The following is a 26,358-nucleotide window of genomic DNA, read 5'->3' on the forward strand; positions in this document are numbered from 1 at the left end:
CCCATCCTTATCTACTTTGTGCTGTTGTTGAATTTCTGATGTATTCTGTTTGTACTTCTCTTCACTGATGATAAGTCCTATGTATGCCAATCTCAAAGGCATTGCTATTATAAAGAATGCATTGATTCTGTATAAAGAGATTAGCGTGCTCTTAAATCCAACACTTAGTTCTGGCATTAATTGTAAAGAAAACAAAACATATTGGTTTACCATCTTCTGGCATAACCGTGGAGGAGAAGACATTGCTGTGCTTGTAAAATGACTTTAGTCATAAATTAAATTGCACACAAAACATTCTGAGATAATGAGCCAAGTATTTCACTTTGTAGTACACAATCCTTAATTATTATATTTTATAATGTTCAACTATGTTACCAAAAAAAAAGCTGTCAGGGAAAAATGGTACATACTTCAGCTGAAATAAAATGCTTCTTGTATTTATCTTCATCAGTTCACAGGGAGATAACCAACTAGTATGTAATAATAAAGTGTTTCTAGCATGCCTCTTCCTCATTTTACAGGGATACTTAGGCAAATAGTATGTAATCACCATTTTACTTCATGGTCAGTCAAGGTCAAACATTTATTATTCAGGGCTCAATTACTTTTTGACAAGTAGATTCATTAGTCCTTTAATTAAGAGCAGCAGCAAACAAGAGCACAGGATTCTCAGCATTTAGTGAAGTCATTACCAGAGGAGCAGACGACAAAAGAATTCCACAAGGAAGTGATAGTTGTCCTGGTCCACTTCAATAAACACATAACACTGAATGACATTTGACGACCTTTATTAAACTTCCAGAAACATGATTGTTAACCAATAGTTATTAATTTCAACCAAAAACATGACACAGGTGATAATAACATCCATGAAAGAAACATAGAATAACCATAAGGTCAGCGTAACTCCTCACCATTGAATAAGCAGTGTCCCCCACTTGCTCACTTATCCTTGCAATAACAAGGCAGCATTACCACTCACCTTCAATTTATTGAGTTACACCACCAACCAAATAAGCAGCTGTGCTTGCTTATTAACTTCTCCAACAAAGCAACTGCTCACTTTCCTTCCCAACTTATTGAATTGCACATCAACAACAGAGGGGGAACAGAAGAGGGCAAGCCTGCCTCTTTTCTCCGCCTTACCCAAACTGAAGTAACCACAATCCCCACTAATAAAAAGGGAGAGGGAGGGAGGGTAGCAAGTCCACACCAAAATGTGACTCCTACCTCAGTTACACTTGACAAAACCCCTTAAGCCCCTCCCTACCATTACCTCATTTCCTCCTAAACATCCCACCATCCCATTTAACCATATCCCCCCTTATTCTCTTAATACCTGCTACTCTATTTATCTCACCCTACTTAAAGATGTCCCAAGACAAAATGGTCTGTTCCAAACCTCATTTGTCCTGGTCCATTTCAATAAACACATAACACCAAATGACATTTGATGACCTTTATTAAACTTCCATAAACATGATTGTTAACCAATGGTTATTAATTTCAACCAACTGACCAGGCTGTTCCCCCTCTCTCTCTCTCTCTCTCTGACCAAAATTCCCGCAATCTAACCAATAGTAAGGCAATAGGTCAAACATCATTTGGTATACCCATCCTCCCTAACCAAGCTGGATCAAAGTCATTATCTCCTAACCCTATACCTAACTAACAAAAACAGCCAAGTACCTAACAACTGAAAACAAACCACTGAACCCTCTCCTATACTAAGGTAGCAAACCATAACTTCAACACCTAAATACTGCCCATGATCGAATTAAACCATACCACCCAACCAATAGAAGCCTAGCAATGATACCAACAGCATTACCAACCACTGGACCCACTACTATGTCCACTGCCACTGAAGCCATGCCGAGACAATTGCATACCACCATGCCACATTGCAACCCCATTTTACCACCCAATGAATTTTTTTTTTTTTTTTTTTTTTGCTGTCAATGAATGTAATACCCCTCTTAAATCTCTTTTCGAAAATTCCATTTAATAAAATGCTGCCATCAAACCAACTACCCATTAAACAATATGACAGTTAAACCACCATCATGGCTGGCAGCAGTACCAATAGACCAAGCCAGGCAAAAGTAAACACCACAATATACCAACAAACTAGAGAAAGCCTGATACCCCCAGGTCACACAAGGTCCATAACCCACTATTACCGTCCAGAATATAATGAATCAACCCAGCCCCATCTGTCCTGAAACTGCAGCAACTCAAAGCTAAATCCTCCCATCAACCCCCCCATCTAGCTCAAGCCTACTTGCGCAATGCACCCCACTAATCCCCTACCCCTGATGTCTGCAACAAATATCTGACCCATTCCAAAGAAGACCCCTGCTACCCATCAAACAGTGTAAAATTCAACCCTAATGCTCGCTATACAGGATCAAACCAAACAAGACATTACCTTATCACTGCAGGGAAGAAAAAACACAAACCAACAACTCCATATTCAGCTGCACTGCTGGCAAGCCCATGACCTCCTTTTATACCGCTCCATCAGCCGAAACCCTCCTCATCTTCTGTTGCCTGTCAAATCCATATTTCTTCAGTCCCCCAAGTAATACCACCTCTGCATGTCCCCATCTGCACTCAGTGATCTGTAAAAGAAAAGACTGAAAATACTCCACACATGCATAATCCCAATTCTCAGTGACCATTATGTACCAACAAGGGCATAAAATGCAGACAATACCAGATGCAAAACACTCCTGAAGATTAAAATGTCATACCAACGATCCCCATAAAATTACCTCCCAACTCCTTTAGTAACAGTACAACAAATTCCCATGTGAAATAAACAAGGTCTTATTTTATAGATAAAATGATCAGTCTTCTATTAACGCAGGAATAGCTGTTGCCCACTTAATATTCTCCCAGGTATGACCACATTGCTCATAACCATAGCAATTCAGCCATCTAGTACAAACTTGCTTCCACCATCTGGAACTGAAGGCCCATCACCACCCCACCATCTGCACAGAGACAAAAGTAAAATGCATTAGCAAGTATACCACCTTTATCCATTTGTTACATTAGCAGTGTTGTACCTCATCTTGGTAATGAAGAGAAAAACAGTCAAACCCATGAGAACTGAAACCATTCCATACCCTAGCAGTACTGTAAATCATGGACCCTGCAGTAGCATCCATGAAAAGAAGAGACTTACCTAACAGCCCATCCCATAACCTTAACACACCTCCCCCAGATTTCAGAATATAACCTACTGCCATTATGCTAAACTAATGTAAAGTGAAAAAATACCCCTCTATCTGTGGGAAAGTGTCGTCCAATTCCATCAAGCTGGCGTTGGGTCAGAAATCCTCCAAAGGATATCAGTTGAAGCCATGGCATGCAACTACTTTTAAGCAACAATTTTAAACAGTAATTTCCCCAGAGCTAAGGTGGAAATAACTCATGGCTTGCAAGCAATGAACCCTGGAAGATGCAACACGTTCTACAGTGTTACTAAACCCCACCATAAAAATCACCTCCCACCTATCTTGAAATCATTCCATTACTGCATAATTTGCTTGCCCTCCACGCTTATGTGATAACAGACATTCCAATGGGTGTAATAGCCCCACAGCCCCCCTCTGTGAGTATCCAAACTTGGCTACACTCCCTTCCCACTCACCCTAAAAGCTGGCAAGCACTTATCTTCCAAAACATCGCAAAGCATAGCCACTCGCTCGTTTGAGTCTCAGACTTCATTCCCCCGACAGGAAATACAAATCCCTGGCAATTCTTAAACCCAGGACCCTGTGCACTCCAGTCACACTGGCTCCCACTACTCCACAGGAGCTGTAAATTGCATAGCAACACAAAATGTGAGACCAACACCTTTATAATTGCATAAAAACAAAGTATAAAAGATGTCACAACATTTTTTTTAATTATTTTTTTTATTTATGCCTTTAGGCCTTACCAGATGTGTACAGATATTATATGGTTAAATTCTTTAGGCCATTGATCCCCCCGATTATGTCCAGCTCCATTCACATAGATTGCCTCAAGAAGTATCTTCTTCTCCTTTAGCTTATCCCAGTTAGGGGTGTCAACAGCAGAACAAAGATCCACAGAATGACTGACAGTGGAATTTTACAGTGCCAAGTTGCCAGCCAGTGCCCAACCTTCCACAGCAGGCACACACCTGCACAAACTGACACCTTGGGCCAATTTAGAATGTCCAGTCCACCTACAGCATGTCTTTGGGATACGGGAGGAAACCAGAGCATCCAGAGGAAACCCAAGCAACCACAGGGAGGACATACAGACTCCCCAAAGAAGCACCCCAGCCAAGAATCAAACCAGAGAACCTCTTGCTGTGCGGCGACAATACTAACCACTGTACCACCGCTACTGCCCAGATTGCCTCAAGAAGTATATAAAACTCAAAGTATAAAACTCAAAGCATCTGACATTTAAAACGCCGTCCCTCAAAGATTTAACCATCATGAGCCAAGAACCACAAATTATGAGAAGCTGACCAAAATATGAGGTCAAGTGTAGGCCATCCACCAAAAATCTGTGCTGGAAGAAGGTATGGTAACACCTCTCCACTACGTGCACATGGGAACTGTCACCTGACTATATCTCACTAGCCTACCTCTTAAAGGCAAACCAAAGGTTGTGTGATCATCAGCAATGGTCCCCACTACTGCACCATGCTCCTGTTATTGGAATGGCCTTAAGTGTCTTAAGTACAACATTTTTTTTGCCACCATCTCCCCATAGCAATCTCCCATGATTTGCCAAAATTGGCCAGAAAACCATAACATACCAAAACTGGACCCAGAGTCTGAGGCAAAATCTAAACATCCTGTAAACTACTCAGCTTCTTGCTATTTGGTGCCCAAATCACAACAACTCCCATCAAAATTTAGATCCTGCTATAACCCTCCCCCTGTGGCCATTACTACGACACTGCGCATGCATGTTGAACAGCCGTTACTCGCAGTACTAACAGGTTTGCATTACTATTTCATAGGGGTACGAATTCTAATGTCAGACTATATTAAGATCCCACTAATTGACCCAAAACCACCATTTATGTAAATTAAAAGCATAGTCTTCAAACCCCAAATGAAAGAATTCCAGACAGACCCTGACAAAATGGGTACAAAGCCCCCCAAATAAATCCTGATTTAAGCACGGTTCTTACGAACTTAGAAAGGTTTCATAATAACCAGTTTACGGTAACATTCTCTTTTTGTAAGGAAAGCTTGAAGTCCAAAACTGAAAAACATTATGCAGGGACAGCAGTCCTCAAGTCACCCAGTGCTTCCCTAAGAAATCACAACCTGTTTGAGGAATAAAGCAGAAACATGAGAGGAAACCTGAACATTCCACAAAAAACGGGACTACCAAGAGGCTCAGGCAAACAACAGATCCCCCACCAAAAATCAGAGCAGCCAAGAAATGTCAGAACTCCACACAACCGCATCTCCCAACCACCCACTTTCTGCACCAGGGACAACTAGGAACGCATGCAAAAATATCAACACTTAACATAAACGATGCCTGCACAATTGAACACGAGCTAGTATGCAGCAAAACAACTCGGCATTATGTGAATGATCCTGACAAATGATGAAGTTAAATCTATATAAAATTACATCACAGCACCATTTCTCATTCATAGCTATTATATTGATATAGAACCTCATGTTACATGTCTGAACATTCCACAAAAATCCGCACAAATAGGAGTTATGCTGACAGCACCGACAACCAACAGTCAACTCCCAAATAGCAGCAAATGTGCATGCACTGCAATGTAAACCCTTCCAAGCCCATGAACATCCATACTGCCACTTTTCCCCTTCAAAGAAGATTCTGCCAAGTATCAAACAGAACGCTCTAAAACCGCTGGCAGGGAAACACACCACCAGGCCAACTCCACTCTCCGAAATAAAATCAGGAGAGCAGAGGCACTACATAATCAAACATCCTTCGAATGGCTAGCGTTTAACAGCCCAGTGATCCCACCCTCACTGTCTCTACCCAACTGTAACTGTGTGAAAGACCTGTCAACACAACAACCACCCACAAACCCCACCATAAAGCCACCATGCAAATACAATACAACACCCAAGTGTAGATGTGTTCCTTTAAAACCTGAGGGAGAGAGAGAGAGAGAGAGAGAGAAAACATTTTGCAGGCAATAAATACATTATTTTAACCAAAAGACTATTCTCCAACATAGACTACTCCTGTAATTTAACCTGCTACAGCCAAACCACGCTTGTAATAATGGAAATTATTTAATACTATTAGCTATACCATTGCTAATAACCAAGTAATTTAAAATACTAACATACTATAGCTAAAGCTACCTATGTACTGCAATGATCCTACTGCAAACTCAAAATGCAGTCAGGTACGAGAATGTCCAAATGTTTGATGAACTCCCCCAAGACACGTACTGCATCCCAAACAAAGGCACCCATCACACCAGTGCAAGAAACTGCCCACCCTCCATAAAGAACTGACCCATAACCACTTCCTAAACGTGACCTTCTGTGGTTGATTTAGCACTTCATTGGAAAGCAAAGGAAAATATCGTATGCCCCTTCCACAGTGCCACGTCCCTCCCACAACCAGGGACACACTGCACATGTACAGCAAGTCTTGCAGCCCGCAAAAACCCCTGAGAGACTAACTGCTTGGCTGAAAACAGAGCCAACCAAGGTCCACAGCTCGTGAAAATTCACCACAGACTTACAGCTCAACTGAAAACCAAGCACCCCACTGGACCACCAGGACCAAACAACTTCTCTACCAATAAATCCTCCCAAGGAACCCTCTGCACTAAACCCTACTTGGTTCAACTGTGAACCATCTGAACAAATCCATCAGGCTTGTAATGAAAGACAAAAGAAATTATTAAAATGTGGCCTAAATAAACCTAAAACCACCAATTACTCGCTGAGGGAAACTGTAAAGAAGAAGGGGAAGGGAGCTATCAAAATTACCAGTCACCTTGAAATATTACCAAAATCAAACATCCACACTGCCCTAACAATATGCTTTTTTCCCTCATTTTTTTTTTTATATAGTAACAAGTGACCAGACTACCCACTCCACCCCCTAAATTGCACCGCACTTCCCCCACAAACCATTTAACTCTGCAACCCCCCCCAAAATAAATAAATAAATTCTAGCTAGTACCTAGTACTCACCACTTCCACACAAACAGTTGAGACAGTTATTAAGCCAAGGCCTACATGACCAGCACGAGTATCTACAGGTTGTCACGGACATAAACCTGCACTGTAGCAAGTTCACACCAAAATGTGACTCCTACCTCAGTTACACTTGACAAAACTCCTTAAGCCCCTCCCTACCATTACCTCATTTCCTCCTAAACATCCCACCATCCCATTTAACCCTATCCTCCCCTTATTCTCTTAATAAATGCTACTCTGTTTATCTCACCCCACTTGAAGATGTCACAGGACAAAATGGTGTGTTCCAAACCTCATTTGTTCCAAACAGTGTACCTGAACACAGGCATTATTTGTATGTCTAATTAAGTATACACTACTGTAGTGTGACTGACAACAGGCTGTCATCCTGGTCATTAATGTCTTGGCAGTGGTTACTCCTGCAGTGACCTGAAGCTTTGGTAGCATGCAGACAATCTGCAGCACTTCTCAAGTCAAAACAGATTTAAAAAAAGGCAAAACTACAGAATCTGTGCTACTGATAAGGACAAAATACTGCTTTAAAATGGCAAAATTAATCACTGCTATAAAATAAGCCTCCTAACTCTATTAATACTGTGGTTATTTTTTTTTCAAGGCTCTAGTGGCAAACTTGATGTAAAGACATATCAGTCACCTGTGGTTCAACAACAGAAGGAAAGACTGAATGCATAATACAGTGTTCTCCTTTCCATTGGGAGGGTAAAGGAATATTTTTGTAAGGAGAAAAAAAAAACACTCTAATCTCTTAAATCCAGGTGTTCAGCTGAACATCAGATTCAGCATTTGTGAAATGATATTATAGATAGACAACGGGGAACAATGAGAGTGGGGATGCTAAAGTTCATTTGTGACTGAGCAAAGGTACGAAAGTGCAGTAGTGAGAACATAAAATCAAATTCCATGATAGGTATTGCTCAGGTCCCCTCTCTGCCTGCTTTCCCTGTCAGCTGTCTGTTAATGCCAGAGGTGTAGGACTTTCTATCACACTCACCCAAAATATCAGATTGTAACTGGGTGGTAGACTGCTGGTGCCCTAAATAAGAGTAAAATGGATGATGAATATAACTGGACATCACAGCCTCCATTCTCTGCAGTACATCCAAAAAATTAAAGAAGATGTAACCTCACAGTAAATATTAGCAAGTAACATCCTCTAGTTCTCATATATATATGGGATCTGTACTATTTATCGAATAACCATTTCACCGAAAGTGAAATGGCTGAGCATACTTTTGCGAAAGTGCTTTTCACCGAAAAAGCACTTTCATGACATTGTGCTAAAAAAAGATAAAACTTGGGGATATGGCTGTTGTTTAGATTGTAGCACAGTGGGGATAGGGGAATATTCCCTTTTTCCCACTGTAGTGCGATCTCGGAGTGAGAATATAAAAGTAGGGGGGCTTGTAAATGTGAGTACTGCATTTTTTTTTAATTTTGTTGTTTTTTAATTTTTTTTGCACACTTTAGTGAAAGTGCTTTTTCGGTGAAAAGCACTTTTGCTAAAGTGTTTTTGGTCATTTACATTTCGTGGAATTGTGATTTTGTGCAATAGTTCTAGATCTATATATATATATATATATATATATACATATATATATATATAGACACACACACACACACACACACACACACACACACACACACACACACACACACACACACACCTCTCTTCAAAAATGTACATAAATTATTATATCAAGATTATATAATCATACTGGGTTATATGAAGATTATATCAAGATTGTACAACCATAGTTAGGGTTTAAGGTCAGCGTGGTCATTTACAATGCTTAATTTGTTCTCTAGAATATTGCAAAATTGTCATGCATCAGTTTCTATACAGAGTAAAGAACTTTTTCAAGTTTTGAAGCAAAGCTGACACTGAGGTCTGAGCTACACTGTATAAACAAAGAAAAAAATGTAAAAATATATATATACAAATTGAACTAAATGTATCACATATTTTACCACAGTTTATTTCAGACAAAATGTAGTGAGAGTAAAATAACACACTTAAGGTCTCTAGTCATATCTTCTCTCACTTCCCTTGAATATCCTCTTTAAAAATATTGAGCAAAATATGAGAGGTAGTACAAAAGTGTGAAAAATGAAGGCCCACTGTTTGTGATGGATAAATAACAGCTTCATGCCACCAATGTATATATTTATTTGCAGGATCTTCCACAGTAACAGTGCCTAGGGCTTTACAGTTATCCCTCTTCCATTTTTTAAATGGCAGAAAACGTAGTCATCCTCCTCCGTTTTTCCCCATTCAACTCATCTCTAGATAGTTGAATTTGCTAAGCTTAGTTCCTCGATTTCTGTGTTAATTCTTTCTTCCTTGCGATCTACAATATTTTTATTTCTATTGTACTTTTTACTTTGCCAGTTCCAGTATTTTAAATATTCAAGTGTTGATAAAAAGTGTTTCCAAAGTGACAAGAACAATGTGAAGTTTCAATATTTTATTTACTACCAATAAGCTTAAAAAGCTCAGACAGATTAATACAGTTAGAACAACAGTCTTCTGACCCATTTCTAAATTATACTTTACATTGACTACATTTGTTAATATATTTGGACTTCAAAAGCTCCTCTAATACATATGGGTTTAAAGAGCCCATTTCCATATGTCTGTTCCCTGTTTTATTTTGTTACATTTTATCACAATCATTTCTAATGTGAAATATTAAATAAATAATTAAAAAAACTAAATTAAAATTATACGTAGACTTAATTAAATTTATATCTTATAAAGTTACAACTTCCTTACACTCTTACACTCAACAATCACTGAATCACGCAAAGATGGACAAAGTGCATACATTACTGTTTTAAGGGTTGGATTTACAAGGCCAGTAATAGAATTCCAGTCTATTCCAATGATAAAATGTTACATATGTATGTATATTTATTTACTTTTTATTCCTTTAAAATTTGTTTACCGGAAAAGTCTGACTGAGACAGAGCCCATTTTCAGAGGAGGCCTGGGTAGAAATGCTCCAAACGCATGTCTTTGGAATGTGGGAGGAAACCGGAACATCTGGAGGAAACCCATGTGAATGCAGGGAGGACATGCAGACTCCACACACAAGGCACCCCAGACAAGAATCAAACCAGAGAACCTTTCGCTGTGATATTTCTATCGATATCTAATCTATATATCTATATTTATATCTATATCTGTTTATCTATATCTATATATATATATATATATATATATATATATATATATATATATATATATATAGAGTTCTATGTCAGATAGTTGAGTTTTCAGAAGTTTGAAATTCATATGGATGAGACCATATGATCGAGTTTCTGAGAACTCGAACATCAAAAAAAAAAAAAAAGAAGAAAAGAAAAACACAAAAATCTATTTTTTTATGTTTATGGAGGGGGAAAGCCCTCCTGCACCTCCACATCTCCAAAAAAATTGTATATACCAACTCCAAGATTGCACTACAGTGAAGAAAAGGGTAAATTTCCTGATCCTCACTGTACAGTGAACTCCATTCAAAAGCTTTGAGTTTTCAAAACTCAATCATATGTCCCAACCATATTAATTTTCAGTTTCTGAAAACTGGATCAACTGATAAGAGAGTGTGTGTGTGTGTGTGTGTGTGTGTGTGTGTGTGTGTGTGTGTGTGTGTGTGTGTGTGTGTGTGTGTGTGTGTGTGTGTGTGTGTGCGCGCGTGCGTGTGTATGTGTATATAGATATAGACAGACATAGATATCTATATATAGATAGCAAGTTGTATATTGTATTTAGAAAGTATACTTACTTAGAGCCTGGTCATAAATATTTAGGAGCACAGGTCTCTTAAGGTTATTTTCTGTCTAAGCAATATTCCAATTTCTTCCTTGCATTTCAATATGGGAATCAATTATTTTATTTTATTTTACTGTTTAAGATTTTTGATATGTATTGCTACTCCTACTTTGCTTTTAAAGGAAACTACAGTTATAATGGCACTATTTCATTTCTTATTAATATACACCAATTGTTATATCTAAATAGTTTACTGGCTATATGTAATTTGTACATTAGATTTATAGATGTAAATAAGATTTTTTAATAAAATGTAACTTATATGTGCAATTCAAATTCCATTAGTTAATAGTCTACTTAATGATTAAGTTTTAAATGTAGAATGATGGTGATTCAGATGGGAATGATGTGGATTTGTCATGGTGAAATAAATCTGTTTCTTCTAGTATAAAGTAATGCATTCATAAGGATTTGTTTGGAAAAAAGGTTCTTATTTAGTGGATCAGAACAACTCTCTCCAGCCTGTCCCTTGAGTGAAACCCCGTATCACCCTTCTGAGAAAAGATAAGTAAGAACTTTGTAAGAGAGTGTGCTAATATTAATTTCCAAAACAATGAAATGAATACATTATCCATTATATAACTGATCCTTAAAAAATGTATAATAATTCATAGGCAGAATAAACTGATCTATACTGTTTTCATGACACAAGCCTGTGCTCCAGTAAAGGCATATTAGGTAAATTCTTAGTAACACCTTTCACTGTGACATCATTGTTTAAGTTAAGCATTTTGATTAAGAAATAAATAATATATGTTGATGTTTACAACTTTCTCACCTTCCTATTAGTTAATGTATACAGTTACTAGGAATAATGTGCTTTCCTGTTAAGAGATTTTATCAACTACTTTAAGGGTACATGAGTTCTCTCTTTAAACAGAACTCAGGTTATAATGGATAATGTTTATAACAACATCAATAATTCCTTGTCAGTTTTTTATTTAAAATGCATTACAAACTGTTCCTGTAGCTTTAAAAATAGAGTATGTCACCAAGTTTGAAATATAAAAAAAATTGTGTAACTTAGTCACATGTTCTCACTTTAGATATTTGTTATGTCCCAGTATACAAGTGTAATCTTTCGAAAACTGTATTTCTACAATTAGATAAACCCTCTAGATGAGCAGATACAGTTTAAGATATTAGGGGGAGCTAGATCAGTTTTGTCCTAATTCAGTTTAGTGACCATAAACCTTTTTATTTTGCAAGAATAGCATCAAATATAACAACCTCAAGGATATATCAAACAATTGTGTTTAATTTTATATACATGGTTAAGCAAATACATTGTGGAACCTCTCTGAGCTTAATACATTATTAAATAGAGATTCCAGTATTTTTAAAACAAGTTACTTAGTTAAACCATCTGAATAATAATTATAAATACAGTGGGGCTGCACTGCATCATGCCAAGCATTATGTTTTATCCCATAAAAAATAGAAAAATAAAAATCTGTTGGTAAACTTGTTGTAATCATATAATTTCCCAATTTCTTAGGTTTGTATTTACATCCTTGCCACTCTGCAGTTGCTGTACATTTTGACATAGTAATGAACTGTCATAGCTGGAAGAAAGGCCAAGATAGTTTTGTAAGGTAAATTTGAGTTCTGAAATTATTTAGTTTAGTTAAAAAATAACTTATGTGATTACTTCATAGTAAGACAGTGTTTTCCACACTTGGTAGTACCTTAGTAAAAAGTGCTACTCGAGTACTTACATCTGTGACGGGCAATTTGTAAGCTAGTCTTATAATTTCAGGTTACTATTTCTGGCATTGTAATTGAAGACAGAGAACAGCTTAAGGCATTCTTTCTTTGTACTATATTTATATGAGTTCAGTAGAGTTTATGTGAGAAGTAGGCATCAGCTCCGAAACAGTCTTATGGTTCCACAACTACCTCAGGTACCAGTCCTGCTCTGTGCAGAGTATATGGTCCTGTTTCACTCCTGCAGCTCTCTCTGACCTGATCGTGAATTGCAAGACCATACCTAGACAAAACTAGAAACAAAAATAAATACCTTACCATTCAGGACGAAGAAAATATCACAGTTTGTCTAGTAGACAGCAGAGCAGCAATCTTTGAAGGGTTTCATAGCTTGAATCCACCCATCCACAGCCCCTTTTTCCCATTTTGCACATGGGCTCGGGGTGTCACTTTAACAGTGACAATGATATAGAGCCAGGGTTTGCACCATTAGATGACTAGTCCTGCCACAGCAGGCCCATAATATTATTTTTTTGCTGCACTTCAGCTGAGATGCTTCAACTTCCAGCTGTTTCAATGAACCCAGCAAGAAGAAAACAAATATCATAGCAGGCAATAGTTTTTGATTAGAAATTCACTAAAATATCTGCAGTAACTAACACAGATAAGAATCTGACGTTTCTAGGAATTTTGAGTAGAGAAACTCTTTAGAATTAGTTGAAATAACAGCGATTCACCAGAGGAGTAAATGTATGCTGTGACATATACCCTCATTTCATGGTAACTGCAAATAATGTGACCTAGTTAACAACATTAAATAAAATGAAATAAGTAAATACAGTTCTTGCATGTGCGATCTGAACAGATTTTGTGAATTCATTGTAAAGAGGTGGGCTTAGATATTTTCAGAAAAATGGCCAAGGCTAAAGGCATGTTTATATCAATGATCCAACAGATAGTTCAGAGAGATATGTCTGACACAACTTAATGATCCTGTGCAGTCACGAGTTTGACTCTCTGTTTCTGATTTGTCATAGGTAATGTCAGATGGAAGGCAACATCTGCGTTGCTATCGCAAGCAGTGTCCCAGCTTGGTAGACTGTCCGAAGAGTCAGATCCATTTTCAAGGGCCTGACCACTGTTGTCCAATCTGCGCACGTGAGTCCATGCTTCATCTGCTTGGTGGTTACTTCTTTCCATTTGTTGGTTAAATTTCTTTAAGCCTTTGTTCTGAATATGCTGAAGATCCAGACTTATAGACAACATCTTCGGTCAGTGTTTACAACATCAAATTTAGACGTTAACTTTTGTTGGCTGTATAAGCTTCTGCTTTCCCTTGACCATCTAGAAATTCTGTCAGTTATGATGCTGGAATACAAACTCCATTCCAAAATAAATATAAACTAAGGTGTGCAATGATTTGTATTGTTCCTGTGTTCTTGACATGTAGATCATACTGAACATACAGTTTTAAGTACAAGCTGAACATAAACGTATGAGAGAGTGCTGCATAAAACTAATTATAAGCATTTGGAAACTCAGTATATCTTTCAAAACCTGCGTTTGCTCCAGCCTTCATCCTACCTAAGCCAACCTGCTAGTGTTGATGGATAAAGCCTTAAATACAGCCAAGCCAACCCAACTCAGGTTTGATTAATGGGTTGGGTGACTAATAGAGCAGCAGGAGGGGGGTGGTCAGTACCATTTCAGTGGGAGGGGAGTCTTTAGATGTTCTCCACACATGATCCCTGATTGAGGCCTGGGAAGTGTGAAGAAGGGGTATAGTCCTAAGAGAAATGAGGGTGGAGACACAGACTCAGCTGCTGCAGAGGCAGGGCAATATGTCAGCATATCCCTATTGCACACCCACTCTCTGTATGTAACCAAGAGACTGCAGGAAAGATGAAAATGGGGTAAGGCTTAAAATGAAAAAAATTGCATGGAACTATGCCAGGGTTTTGGAAAATGCTGGTTGACCCAGCAATGGACATGGGGCAATGGAGTAAGGTGCTGTAGGATGATGCACGGGAAACTAAGAAAAACAGTTTTGTGCTACACATATCAGAAACTTCACATCTCAGTATCACAAAAGCTAATATACAAGATATAACAAGTGCAGCTGAAACCAAAAGGGCTGTTTATACAATGCAGAAAAATGTGATTCAGATACATTAGCCATGGTGAAGAAAGACTTGATTATCAGCTAGCCAGCATGTCTGTGAATTGTCCTTCACTACTGGAGGTGCAAAAATAATTTGTTGGCACAGGCACCCCTATTCAGTCTCCCACATACATGCACACATTCAAATACATACACACAAACACACAGGCAGACACACTGACACAACTCCTATGTGTCCTTGTGTTGACAGAATGTCCCTGATGTCTCTTTCTATTTTATTGTCCCTGCCATTGTACATCATAGATCCTTACAGTCAGTCAGCAATGACAAACACTTGCAATTCATTTTCCTTAGTGTATTTAAAGTGCTTCATGATGCTAGACATGTAGTTCTAATAACTTTATAAATGAGTCAGACTCATATTTAAGAAATCATCCCTGTTGTCAGCTAGTGCTCTTCCAGTCTCTGTCCCAGTACCTTCCACCAACACAAACGTACCCCGCCCTTTCAGATCTGCTGATTTTACTCAACACTCCTGCTGTTCCTGCTTATACTGCCTTGTCTCTCGTACCTCACAGACCATTGCAAGCAGAGAGCAATATTAGATATTAAGAGTTTGAAACGTATTACTGTGTAAAAAAATACTCTTCTACATTGCCTTATTTGTTATTGTAAAAGGTTAAGGCCTCTACTTGGTAAGTTGCTTTCTATATAAAGGGATTGGGGTTTGAAACGTATTCCCCACTTTTACTTTACATTCTTTTTCTTTAGTTACAAACACTTGGGTAATATTTTCACAGGATCTCTAGTGTGTAGTAATGGTACAGAGGACTAACATACTGAGAGCATATGATCTAAATATTTTTAAATACCTTTAAGGTGAGCTAAATAGTTTATCTCTAGTGTCTAGTGTTCCCCCTGCCTCATGTCTTTTGTGCTGCAAAACATTTATTCTGTTATTGTTATGTGTCTTTAAGGTACAATATACAGACTTATCCCTGATGTCTACTGCTCCCCTCACTCAACTTCTTTCATGTTGTAAAACCTTTCTTCTGGAACTTTCATGTGCCTTTAAGACACGATATACAGAGTTAACCCTGGTGTCTAGTTTCCCTCCCAGTGTTGCAGGTTTTTCTGGCTAGTCTAGGGAAATGACACTCAACGACACACACAGCCCCACATTGAACTCACTAACACACTCACCCATTCACATACATGTACACACACACACACACACACACACACACACACACACACACACACACACACACACACACACACACACACTTTCCACCACTCATACGTCTACATAGTCTCACACATCCAGCTCCACGTGTGCATAGATGCACTACAGTACCCATCACTTAAACTCTCCATCACATACTTCGAACGCAATGGGTGAACAGGAGCTTTTGGCCATGTTCAGTAACACGGGCAGCTGATGTTCCTTACCCAGCCTAGCAGTTCTCTAAGTTGCTCAGCAGCATAAATGCCTTACTTCAGATGTTTCCTAAGGAGCATACAAAGGTAATTAGTGCAGGCTGCTCCCCCAGCATGCCTAATTAGCATTTGTAATACGTCAGACAGACAGCCACCATTGGTTTGCATGTCTTCATGCTGCAGTACCATGGTAGAGCCATATATGAATTGGAAAAGGTTGCCGCAAGGTATACACCAGGCATACACCTTGTAGTAACCTCTCAGAATTTGGACCAACAAATGATAACTACTGCTTTTCTTTTTAGCAATACTAAAGACTGAAGTCTAGTATTTCTTAAAATCTTAAAAAAGTGCTTCATTTCATTTCATGTTGTATTTGCTCAGTTTTGTAACATGAGTAGGATGAAGATGACACAAATTTTGCTTGAATAGTGGAAAACACATATAGCAGATTGTGAAAAGTTAACAAAATGCAGCAGTGGGATCTGTCCTGTGTCTCGCAAGTCTTGTGGCACTGAAATAATTTTACAAGCACAGACAAATGCTGAGATGTGACTTCAGCAACTGCTGAAAATACATTTTTGCTAGGGTGAAGAATTTGGGTGCAAGCCTTTTGACATTAAAAGATAAAAAAATGAGCACCTCTTCTTTAATCTCTTTATAATGAGCAGGGAGCTGTCTTGCCAACTGATAGTTACGCAACAATGCTGGAAGCAGTGATAAATCACTTTAACATTTTTTCTTGAAAATTTAAAATAAAAATCCCAGTCTCAGATTCATTTCAGAATAATTATATTGTACAAGAAATGTACTATTGAAATAATTACCCTAAATGAATAATACAAAATGAGCAACAACTCAAAATGAGGATAACCCTTCCACTCGATAAAGCCATAGACCACTTTAATTCTACTTTCCTAGACACTCTAAATTCCCCAGCTCCACCAAGGAAAAAAGAATAAAAACTATAACTGCCCCTTGGCTCCCCAGCTCCACCAAGGAAAAAAAAAGAATAAAAACTATAACTGCCCCTTGGCTAACCAAAGAAACAAAGCAAATTATGCATCAAAGGACAAATCCTGGAAGCTTTACCAAAAGAATAAACTTCCCGAAACCCTTCTCCAATATACACAGGTCCATAACTTTGCAAAAAAACATATTTTCAAAGACAAAAATTCCTACCCTGCTAAGCTCCAGTCCAACCATCCCCAAAACCCTAGGCTTTTTTGGAACTCCATAAACTCACTCCTCAACCCAGTCTCCAAAAATAACCCATGTCCGGACCCAAGTAAATCTGACCTCGAATTAGCCTCACTATTCAACTCTTTCTTTATAGAGACAATGTCCAACCTAACAAAAACTTTTCCCAACAACGACCCATCTCTTCTACATTCCACCTCATCTAAGTCCCCAAATAATTTCCCCCCTACGTTTGAGCTTAAACCTGTCTCCACAAACTACATAAGAAGACTTCCATCCAAACGTAAACCCTGCTCCAATGCACCTGACAACATCCACTCTTCTTTTCTTAAGTCTGCTGCCGATGGTATAACTCTCCCAATTAGTATCCTAATTAATAGATCTATAAAGGAACCCTATTTCCCTAAACTCTGGTGTTCCACCTTTATTCTTCCTCTCCACAAGGGAGGCAAAAACACTAACATTTCAAACTTCCGCCCTATCGCTCTTCTATCTCCAATCTCCAAAATCCTAGGAAAATGCATCCACCTCCAACTTATGCCTTTTCTGACTAAAAAACAACTTCTTACCCCTACCCAACATGACTTCCAACCAGGACATAGCACCATAACAGCTCTACTTTCATTCTTAAAAACTGCAATCAAGCCCGAGATTCTGGGAACTTAATATCCACAGTGCTCCTAGATCTCTCTAAAGCATTCAATACTATTTCCCATGAGCACCTTCAAAGTCATCTATCAAACCTAAATCTCTCCCAAAACACACTTTCCTGGTTCTCAAGCTGTCTGTCAGATAGATATCAGGCTGTGAAATAAAAAAAAAGGCACCTCACCTTTCTTACCCACTCCTACCGGAGTACCACAGGGGTCCATCCTTTGACCAATGCTGTTTAATGTCTTTATCAATAACTTTCACTCTGCTATTCCTAATGGCAAAGTCATCCAATACACAGATGACTCTACACTTGTCTGCTCTGCCTCTAACCTCTCTGAACTCCTATCTAAAACTCAGACTGCCTTCTCAACTACTGAGATCTGGATATGCCAAAATTACCTTTCTCTCAATGCTAACAAATCTAAAATACTACTATTCACTCCCTCAAAATCTTTCTCTGTTGATAAAAATTCCTTCCAAGTCCTTAGCCAATACAACTCTCCGACTGAAGTTGTTCCCTTTGCCAAACTACTCTGTGTAACTATAAACAAACACCTCAAGTTCGACATCCATATTCAGCAAAATATAAAGAAAACCCACCAAAAACTAGGTATGCAATACGGGAACAACCACTTCCTCTCTACTTTTACCAGGCATACTCTGGCCTCCTCTTACCTCCTTCCCTCCCTTCTGTACAGTGCCCTGCTACTAACTAACCTATCCTTTTCCACCACTTCCAAACTTGAAAGCTGTTATAACAAAATTTCTAAATTTGCCACCAAATCCAAATATTCCATACATCACTGAGTTACCCTCCAATCCCTCAACTGATTAAAATTCACAAATTACCTGGACTTCTAGCTCACTACAGCACATAGACTAATATTTTATCCAACCAAATGCCCAGCTCTAACCAACATCCTTCCCCCATACACCGCAAATAGAACTCTCAGATCTGAACATGAAAACTTGATTACTGTCCAGAAACCTAAACATCCTGCTGGACAACTTCTCCTCTCCTTCTCCTTAGGTAAGAGATGGAACTCTCTCAATTCCACACTAAGGACAATCTCAAATACAAACAACTTCAAAACACAGCTTTACACCTACCTCTCCTCCAAATGGAAATGTAACTGCATTCTCCCTACCTAAAACTGTTTAACAAAAGCCCCTGGGAGGGTATCCTCCTGAGTTCCTGAGCACCTTATAGCTGGCTATAACCTTCTATAGCTAATTCCCATACGATCTCTCACACTCTATAAATAGCTTTTGACTTTGACTTTAACTGTGTGAATTTGTTAAAATGTATCTGCACAATATTTTCCACTATGGGCAATATTGTTCACACTTTGTATTATTTGATAATGTATTTGTACACTATTTTTATTGGACTTTTATCTTTACTGTAATCTGTTTCATGGTGCTTTTCTCCCCGGGCTTCCACTAAAAATGGGCTCTCTGGGCCCAGTGGACTTCCCTGGTAATCAAACTGGAGGTCCACCTCCACCTCTGGTATGCCGATAATTTGCATACTGTCTCCTTTTTCTCTCCCTGCTACACGCTAACAAGTCATGGCTAGCCAGTCTGTGGTGCACTGTTATATGATATATGCACTGATGCTATTTGCTAAGATGCATCTGCAAACAACACTTACTGGTAACCGCACGTTTTAGAAAGGGCAGTGAAAACAATGACCTGAGTAGTTAGCATGGGTTTCAGTTGAAGGCACATATTCTTAAAAAATGTGAGAAACCATTAGATATCCTGATATGTGCAAGGTGTATGCTGTTAATGCTGCCAGCAGAAATTATTTGGAGTTAATTTGTAAGAATCATAGACTACTTTCAGTGGAAAAACAATAATAATGAGTTCTATGAATGGAGCCAATGTCATATACCCCTGTGAATTTTATAATCATTCCGTGAATGTTTGGGGAGACAATGATCTGACAAAAATTGCCTTCAGGGAAACATATGACCCATGTTATATTGTAATATCCCAGCTGTGCTACAGACTGCAAGTAGCACACCATGAGTTCAGATACAATATAACAACAGCTTTCAGGGTGAAAGATATTTATCTGCAGGTGTGGGACAGCAGTCTCATATGATATTGTAACAATGTTGCCATACTGTGGAACTCTGAGAAAACCATAGGGGATGGTGGGCACATACTAATTTATATATGATGCTATTTTCAGTGGAAAAACAACATATTTGCTGTGCATGAGTAGGGTAAGTTTCCCAGACTATAACATAACAAGCACACAGTACTGAAAAATGCTTAAAAAGCATGTGGTGGAACAGTAAAAAATATCAAAGGTTGCATTCAGGAAGAAAGGAATACTTTTATTTATTTACTGAGAAAGTCTGACTTGGAACAAAGCCGATTTTAAGCAGAGGCCCAGAGAGAAACATTCAAGATACATGTCATTGTACAGTGGGAGGAAACCCACACAAATGCAGGCTCCACACATAAGGCACCCCAGCTGAGAATCAAACTGGAGAACCTCTTGCTATGAGGTGACAACGCTACCACTTCACCACTGCGCCATCCATGAATTTATATATGCATATACATATTTTTATATATTTATATTTATATATGCATCGTATATACATATACAGAGCAATAATTTGCTCTGTATGGAAAAGAAAGGTTCCAGTATGACATTGTCACACTCCTACAGCATTATAGATTGCCTGATAAGACCAATGGCTGCAAGAAGTAATATCAAAGGCTGCCTTCAATGGAAAAACACTGCATGTTATATGTGGATAGACCAGGTGTGCAAGATTACAGTGTACCAATTGCACATCACTGTGGATTGCCATTTAAGACCATGGAGCAAGGAATATAGTAATATTTCAGTGTCTGCTATCAGTGGGAAAGTAATAGATTTTTTCAGTTTCACTGACACAAATGCCCAAGATTATACAGTAACAACCATACAGTATTATCGATTGCTTATAAGAAAATAGGCAAATACTAACTTACCAAAGGCTGATTTCAGTAGGAAAGCAGTGCCTTTTTTTTCCATGGTGAGACAGAGGTTACATGATATATTTTAACGTACAATACTGCAGACACCTTTAATGACCCATCAAATAACTGCTTTATGTAGAGAGGTAATATATTTCCGTGGGTATGAACAGAAGCAACAGGTATATTTTGCATCAGATTCATGTATGTTATTAAGCTTGATATGACTCTCATATGATCTTCATCTATTTAATTTAATTGAGGGAGAGCCTGCCCACTAAATTTTGGTAAGAAGTTAATTTCTTTTTCAATGTTTTTGGATACCACAGCTCATCATCAGCTGACCCTGGTGCCCCTCTTTAGTGGCCAGGTCCACCTCCACCTCTGGTCTTCACCTGACATACTCCAATAATGGTTGGTTCCAGCAGAGAGATGAGGGCATCCAGGGCCTGCATCATGCTGCTTGTTGGAGTGTTTTTCCTGTTTGCCCTAACTTTCCCTCCCACTGCATATACCTGTATGTCCTTGGAAGTATATTTGTATGTCCTTGGAAGATATCAAATGGGAACATTGTGGAACATCATCCTGCCTCTGTGGGGACTCCTAGAATGTCTCCCTACCTAATCCCCTAAGGACTGCACCCCATTTATGTGTCTCCATCCTCTGCCAGGGATCAGCTATAAGGTGCTTACACTCCTCTATAATGAGAGGCATCCACATCCTTTCCTAACAGCACCTGATATCCCAAGCTGCCATTAAAATTTGGTCATCTGACCCATAGTCATGGCATTATCCATTTATGCATTGACCAAGGCAGGTAATAAATAAATTTGATTTATAACTAGTATCAGTAATTTCCAACAAAGCAAAATGAGATGAAATAGTATTAACAGCAGTGCAGTATTACCTTAGATATTTCCGATAAATGAACAACAATGAATAACAGCAACAGTGCAACATTATTTAAAGCTATTAGCAGTGCAGTTACAGGGTATGAGAACTCATTTTAGTGATGCAAGCATATGAAGTATAGAGTTTAAGTTAACAAGTTAAGCAGACAGCAATTTCCACTGCATGTAAAACAGCAATAGTAATACATTCCGTGGAGCTAGGTGAAGTACAACTGAAACAGTAAACAGACGCACTCTGTAAAACAAGGAACTGTGCAAAACTGTATGGGGATATCAGATAAACAACATATGATAACAAATTATACTCTATATTATGAAAGCTTATTTGAGAGCAGTCAGTCAGATAAGCAGCAGTAGACAGTGTATTTTGCCAGAATATTGTATGACAAAAAATACATATTTGTTAAATAACCACAGTGCTAAAAATTGATGTTCAATTAATAAAGCAATAATGACTAAACACAAATTTATTTTGATTCTTAATAATAATGGATTCATGTAAGACCAGTGAATAAGTATCTGAAGAAAACTGGATTCAGTCTTAATAGAATTATTCACGATAGTGAACTAAGCTGAGACAGAGAAGGCAGTGAAATGCATATGATCCACAACAAGTGCTCCCATACAATGAAATGAAATGAGCAAGCCTCATGTTATTTAAGGTCTGTAATGCTCAACCCCTACAGAAACCAGCCTGTCAAAATCTAGCCTTCACACACTTCCATACTTTGGAACATGGCATTAGGGACAGAGAGAGAGAGAGAGTGAAGTTATTTAAGGCACAACATCACCTAAACCATTGTATTTGGTTCAAACCTTTCTTACTGACACCTGTATTGGGATTTTTATATTTCTTAATCAGTCTTTTGTTTTTCTTTCTTAAAGGTTTATTAAGACAATTGTCCCACCATGGCTTAACTTCACATTCACCTTTAGTTGTCTTGAAACACTTATTGCAAATACTTTTGAATAAATCTCACCCACAGTTAGTGCTAGCTCTTAAATGTGTACCTTGCAATTTATGTTTTTTAACTGCTTTTACTAGTTGGTTTTATCTAATTTATTCATGTTGTAATATGTTGTCATTTCTTATCTCAGGTAATATCAAATGTGAAAAGAAATACAATCAAAATCGTAACCTACTAGTCTTTTGTTTAGTTTTAACATTCTTCATTTGTCTATTTCTGTTAATTAGTAATATGTCCAACATAGAGCTCTTATGAGTAGGTTTGTCTACCAGTTGGGTAAAATTATATACATTCTCCATGTTCAGGAAAAGGGATTCATAGTTAATAGTGCTACTGCTGTTATAGGTTCATAAGTGGATACTGGGCTATTGATCAGAAGGTCTTTATATGCCTAGCAGTGCGTACCCAATATAATACTAGAGAAACCCAATATAAAGGAGCTTGTCTAAACTCAAGATATTAATTAGCAATGACTGCTCATATCTAGGAGGGTCATAGATGAAATCCCCAGCAGGAATTTGTGGTTTCCCATCCAGTCATCCAGGCTATGCTTAAATAGGGTCATAGAGGGGCTTTGTTTGATGTGAAATGGGAGCCTATTCCAGAGGAGTCGCAACCTCTGACAGACATATCTGTCTCTCCAGCAGGTCCTATTTCTGTTGCAGCCAAGGTTAAGGTCCCTGGATCGGGTGACCCTTGTCCCATTTGACTTGCGTATGTGCAGCATTTCCATTAGTTTTGGACCTGAGATTGCTCTGTTGGCCAGGCACAAATCTGCCCTAAGTAGTCTGTATGCTACTGAGTGCAGTGATAGTGACTGCAGTCTGTCAATGTATGACATGCTGGGACCCTGAATTTTCTTGGTTAGAAATCTCTGAGGTCTGTCAAGTTACTGCATTTGCCTGATAAGGTACATACTAAAGGGAGCATTGTACTCAATTATTGGTCTGAAGACGGTCGAGTACAGGGGTGTTATGACCTCTTTCACTTTTGAGGCAAAGCCTTTGCTAATGAGGTGTGTGATGTAGAATGCCTTCCTTGCCACAGTAGACACATGGTGGTCAAAGTTTAGGCTGCAGTCAACTTGCGCTCCCAAGTCTCTCACTACTGAGTTGCTACTTAGACTATTATTATTTATGTGATAGTCTGCAGGGATATCATTTTTACCAAAGGGGATGATAATGCATTTTTTGCATTGAGTTTGAGTCCATCGCTTTGGCACCAATCATTGGTTTGTGTAAGTCCCTCTTGAAGTATATTGAGATTGTTTGGGGGATTCAATGATTGCACCTAATTTGCAGTCATCAGCAAACTTAGTCAGTCACAGCCCCTCTGTTTTGGCCTGAACTTCTGAGAAGTATATTCCAAACAATAGGGGGCCCAGTACTGACCCCTGTGGAACCCCACTGGTGACAGGTCTTCTGCTTGTGGTAAAGTCCCCAGTTTTGACAGAGAGTGATCTGTTGACAAGGCAGTTATCAACCCACCTGATGACATAAGGTAACATGTACAACTGGGAGATTTTACCACTGATGCCTGAATGTGGGTTTGTGTCAAAGGCCTTGGCTAAGTTAAGGTAGGCTGTATGCACAGTTTTGCCTTTGTCTATGTCTTTGGTGATATTTTCAAAGAAGTCTACCAGGTTTAACAGGCATGATCTACCTTTGACAAAACCAAACTGCGTCAGATCAAGAGTTTGGAGATCACCTATATCCTCATTTATAAGGATCATGATGATTCATTCCATGGCCTTACAGATAAGGCTGGTTAAGCTTATGGGTCTGTAGTTCCCAGTGTCTGTTGCTGTACCCCCTTTTTGAAGGGGGATGACGGTTGCTGTTTTCCATTCAGCAGGAACAAAACCAGTACTTAGGCTTTGGTTGAAAAGAGTACCTAATGGAGTTGCTAAGTCATGTTTTAGACCATTTAAAATGCAACCTGGGATGCCATCTAGTCCCACAGAGGCTGTGATTTTGGCCTTGGAGTGAGCATTTATGACTTGCTCTTTGGAGATACAAGGTGGGGGAGATGTAGAGGGAATGCTTTATGGAATGTTTGGATGGGACAGGGGGTGAAATTTTTGCCAAACCTGTCAGCTAATAGGTTAGCTATTTTCGCAGGATCACTGTGTGTAACACGATCCACAGTTAGTTAAGTACACATTTGTGTCTTATCTTTTAAGTTACAGATATAGCTTAAGAATGCCTTATGGTTATCTTTATCTACGGTTGTTAATTTTTTTCGAAGATGCTCTTAGAGGATTTTACAAGTTGTCTTATTTGTTTGTTCAAGCAGAGGAGGGTGTTCTTCCAGTGCTGGGACCTCTCTCTTTTTTTTATTCTTAGACAGCAACGTTTTCCTGTTGTTGTATAACTTAATGGTAGATGTCCACCAGGGAGGCTTATTTTTTGTTGAGGATCTTGTTTTGAACCTATCAGGTACAGCTGTGTCAATACAGTTGTATAAGTGTTTGGACAGGGTATTTGTGTATACTATAGTATAGTTGTCACTGCCATATGTGGGAACAAAAGCTTGGAAATTATTTATGTCATTCCCTAAGAGAGTAAAATTAGCTTTGGTGAAAATTTTCAGCCTGATTTCACCTAAGAGGGGCTCAGGCATTATAGCTACTTTAAATGTGACTGATTTGTGATCAGACCTCAAAACAATCCAAATGCTATCAAACCTCAAAACAATACAAATTCTAAAACCAAACTTCAAAATGATCCTAATGCTGAATCAGTGGTTGCTGGCCATTGCTGTGATTTGTGATCAGATTTAACCAGTGAGGATCCTATACTTCTAGTGGTGCAATTGTCACCCATGTTGGTGAGGACCAGGCCGAACATATCTGAGCCCTTTGTGGGGCTGCATATTATTTGTTCTAGGGCATTAGTGTTAACAAAGTCTAGCAACCTTTGTGCATGCATGTTGGTACTCTTATAAGTTTCCCATTCAATGGAGGGATAGTTAAAATCGTCCATGACTAGAGTGTTTGGTAGTTATTTGATTGACTCAGGTAGGTACAAATAAACAGTGTGGGTATCTTGGTTCATTGAAGGGGGCCTATAGCTAAAGATGACTTGAAGGGGGTTGTTACTTACAGTTGAACTTGCTGTAACTCCATAGAGTTTTCCTGTATAACCAGTCTAGAGGTGTATTTTATCTTTAATGAAGATAGATAGTTATCCTCCTTTGGTTCTCACGTGTTCATTGAAAGTGTGGAAGGCATTGTGGCCTGATGAGGTTTCCAATAAAGAAACAAAAGCATTTATATGTATGTGCTTTATATTCATCTTATTCAATA

At 38.6% G+C, this 26,358-nt stretch overlaps 1 protein-coding gene across 1 annotated transcript in view; it reads left to right on the forward strand.

Moving 5' to 3' along the window:
* LOC122815830 (kielin cysteine rich BMP regulator) overlaps positions 1-26,358 on the forward strand; it is a 2,917,372-nt gene that overhangs the window by 2,492,715 nt on the left and 398,299 nt on the right. The window contains exon 44 of the mRNA XM_044088633.1: positions 13,812-13,932. Coding sequence (XP_043944568.1) covers positions 13,812-13,932 — 121 coding nt within the window. The remainder of the gene's footprint in view (positions 1-13,811; positions 13,933-26,358) is intronic.

The sequence above is a fragment of the Protopterus annectens genome, chromosome 11.part0 (assembly GCF_019279795.1).
Source record: "Protopterus annectens isolate FY-2018-M chromosome 11.part0, PAN1.0, whole genome shotgun sequence".
NCBI lineage: Eukaryota > Metazoa > Chordata > Ceratodontiformes > Protopteridae > Protopterus > Protopterus annectens.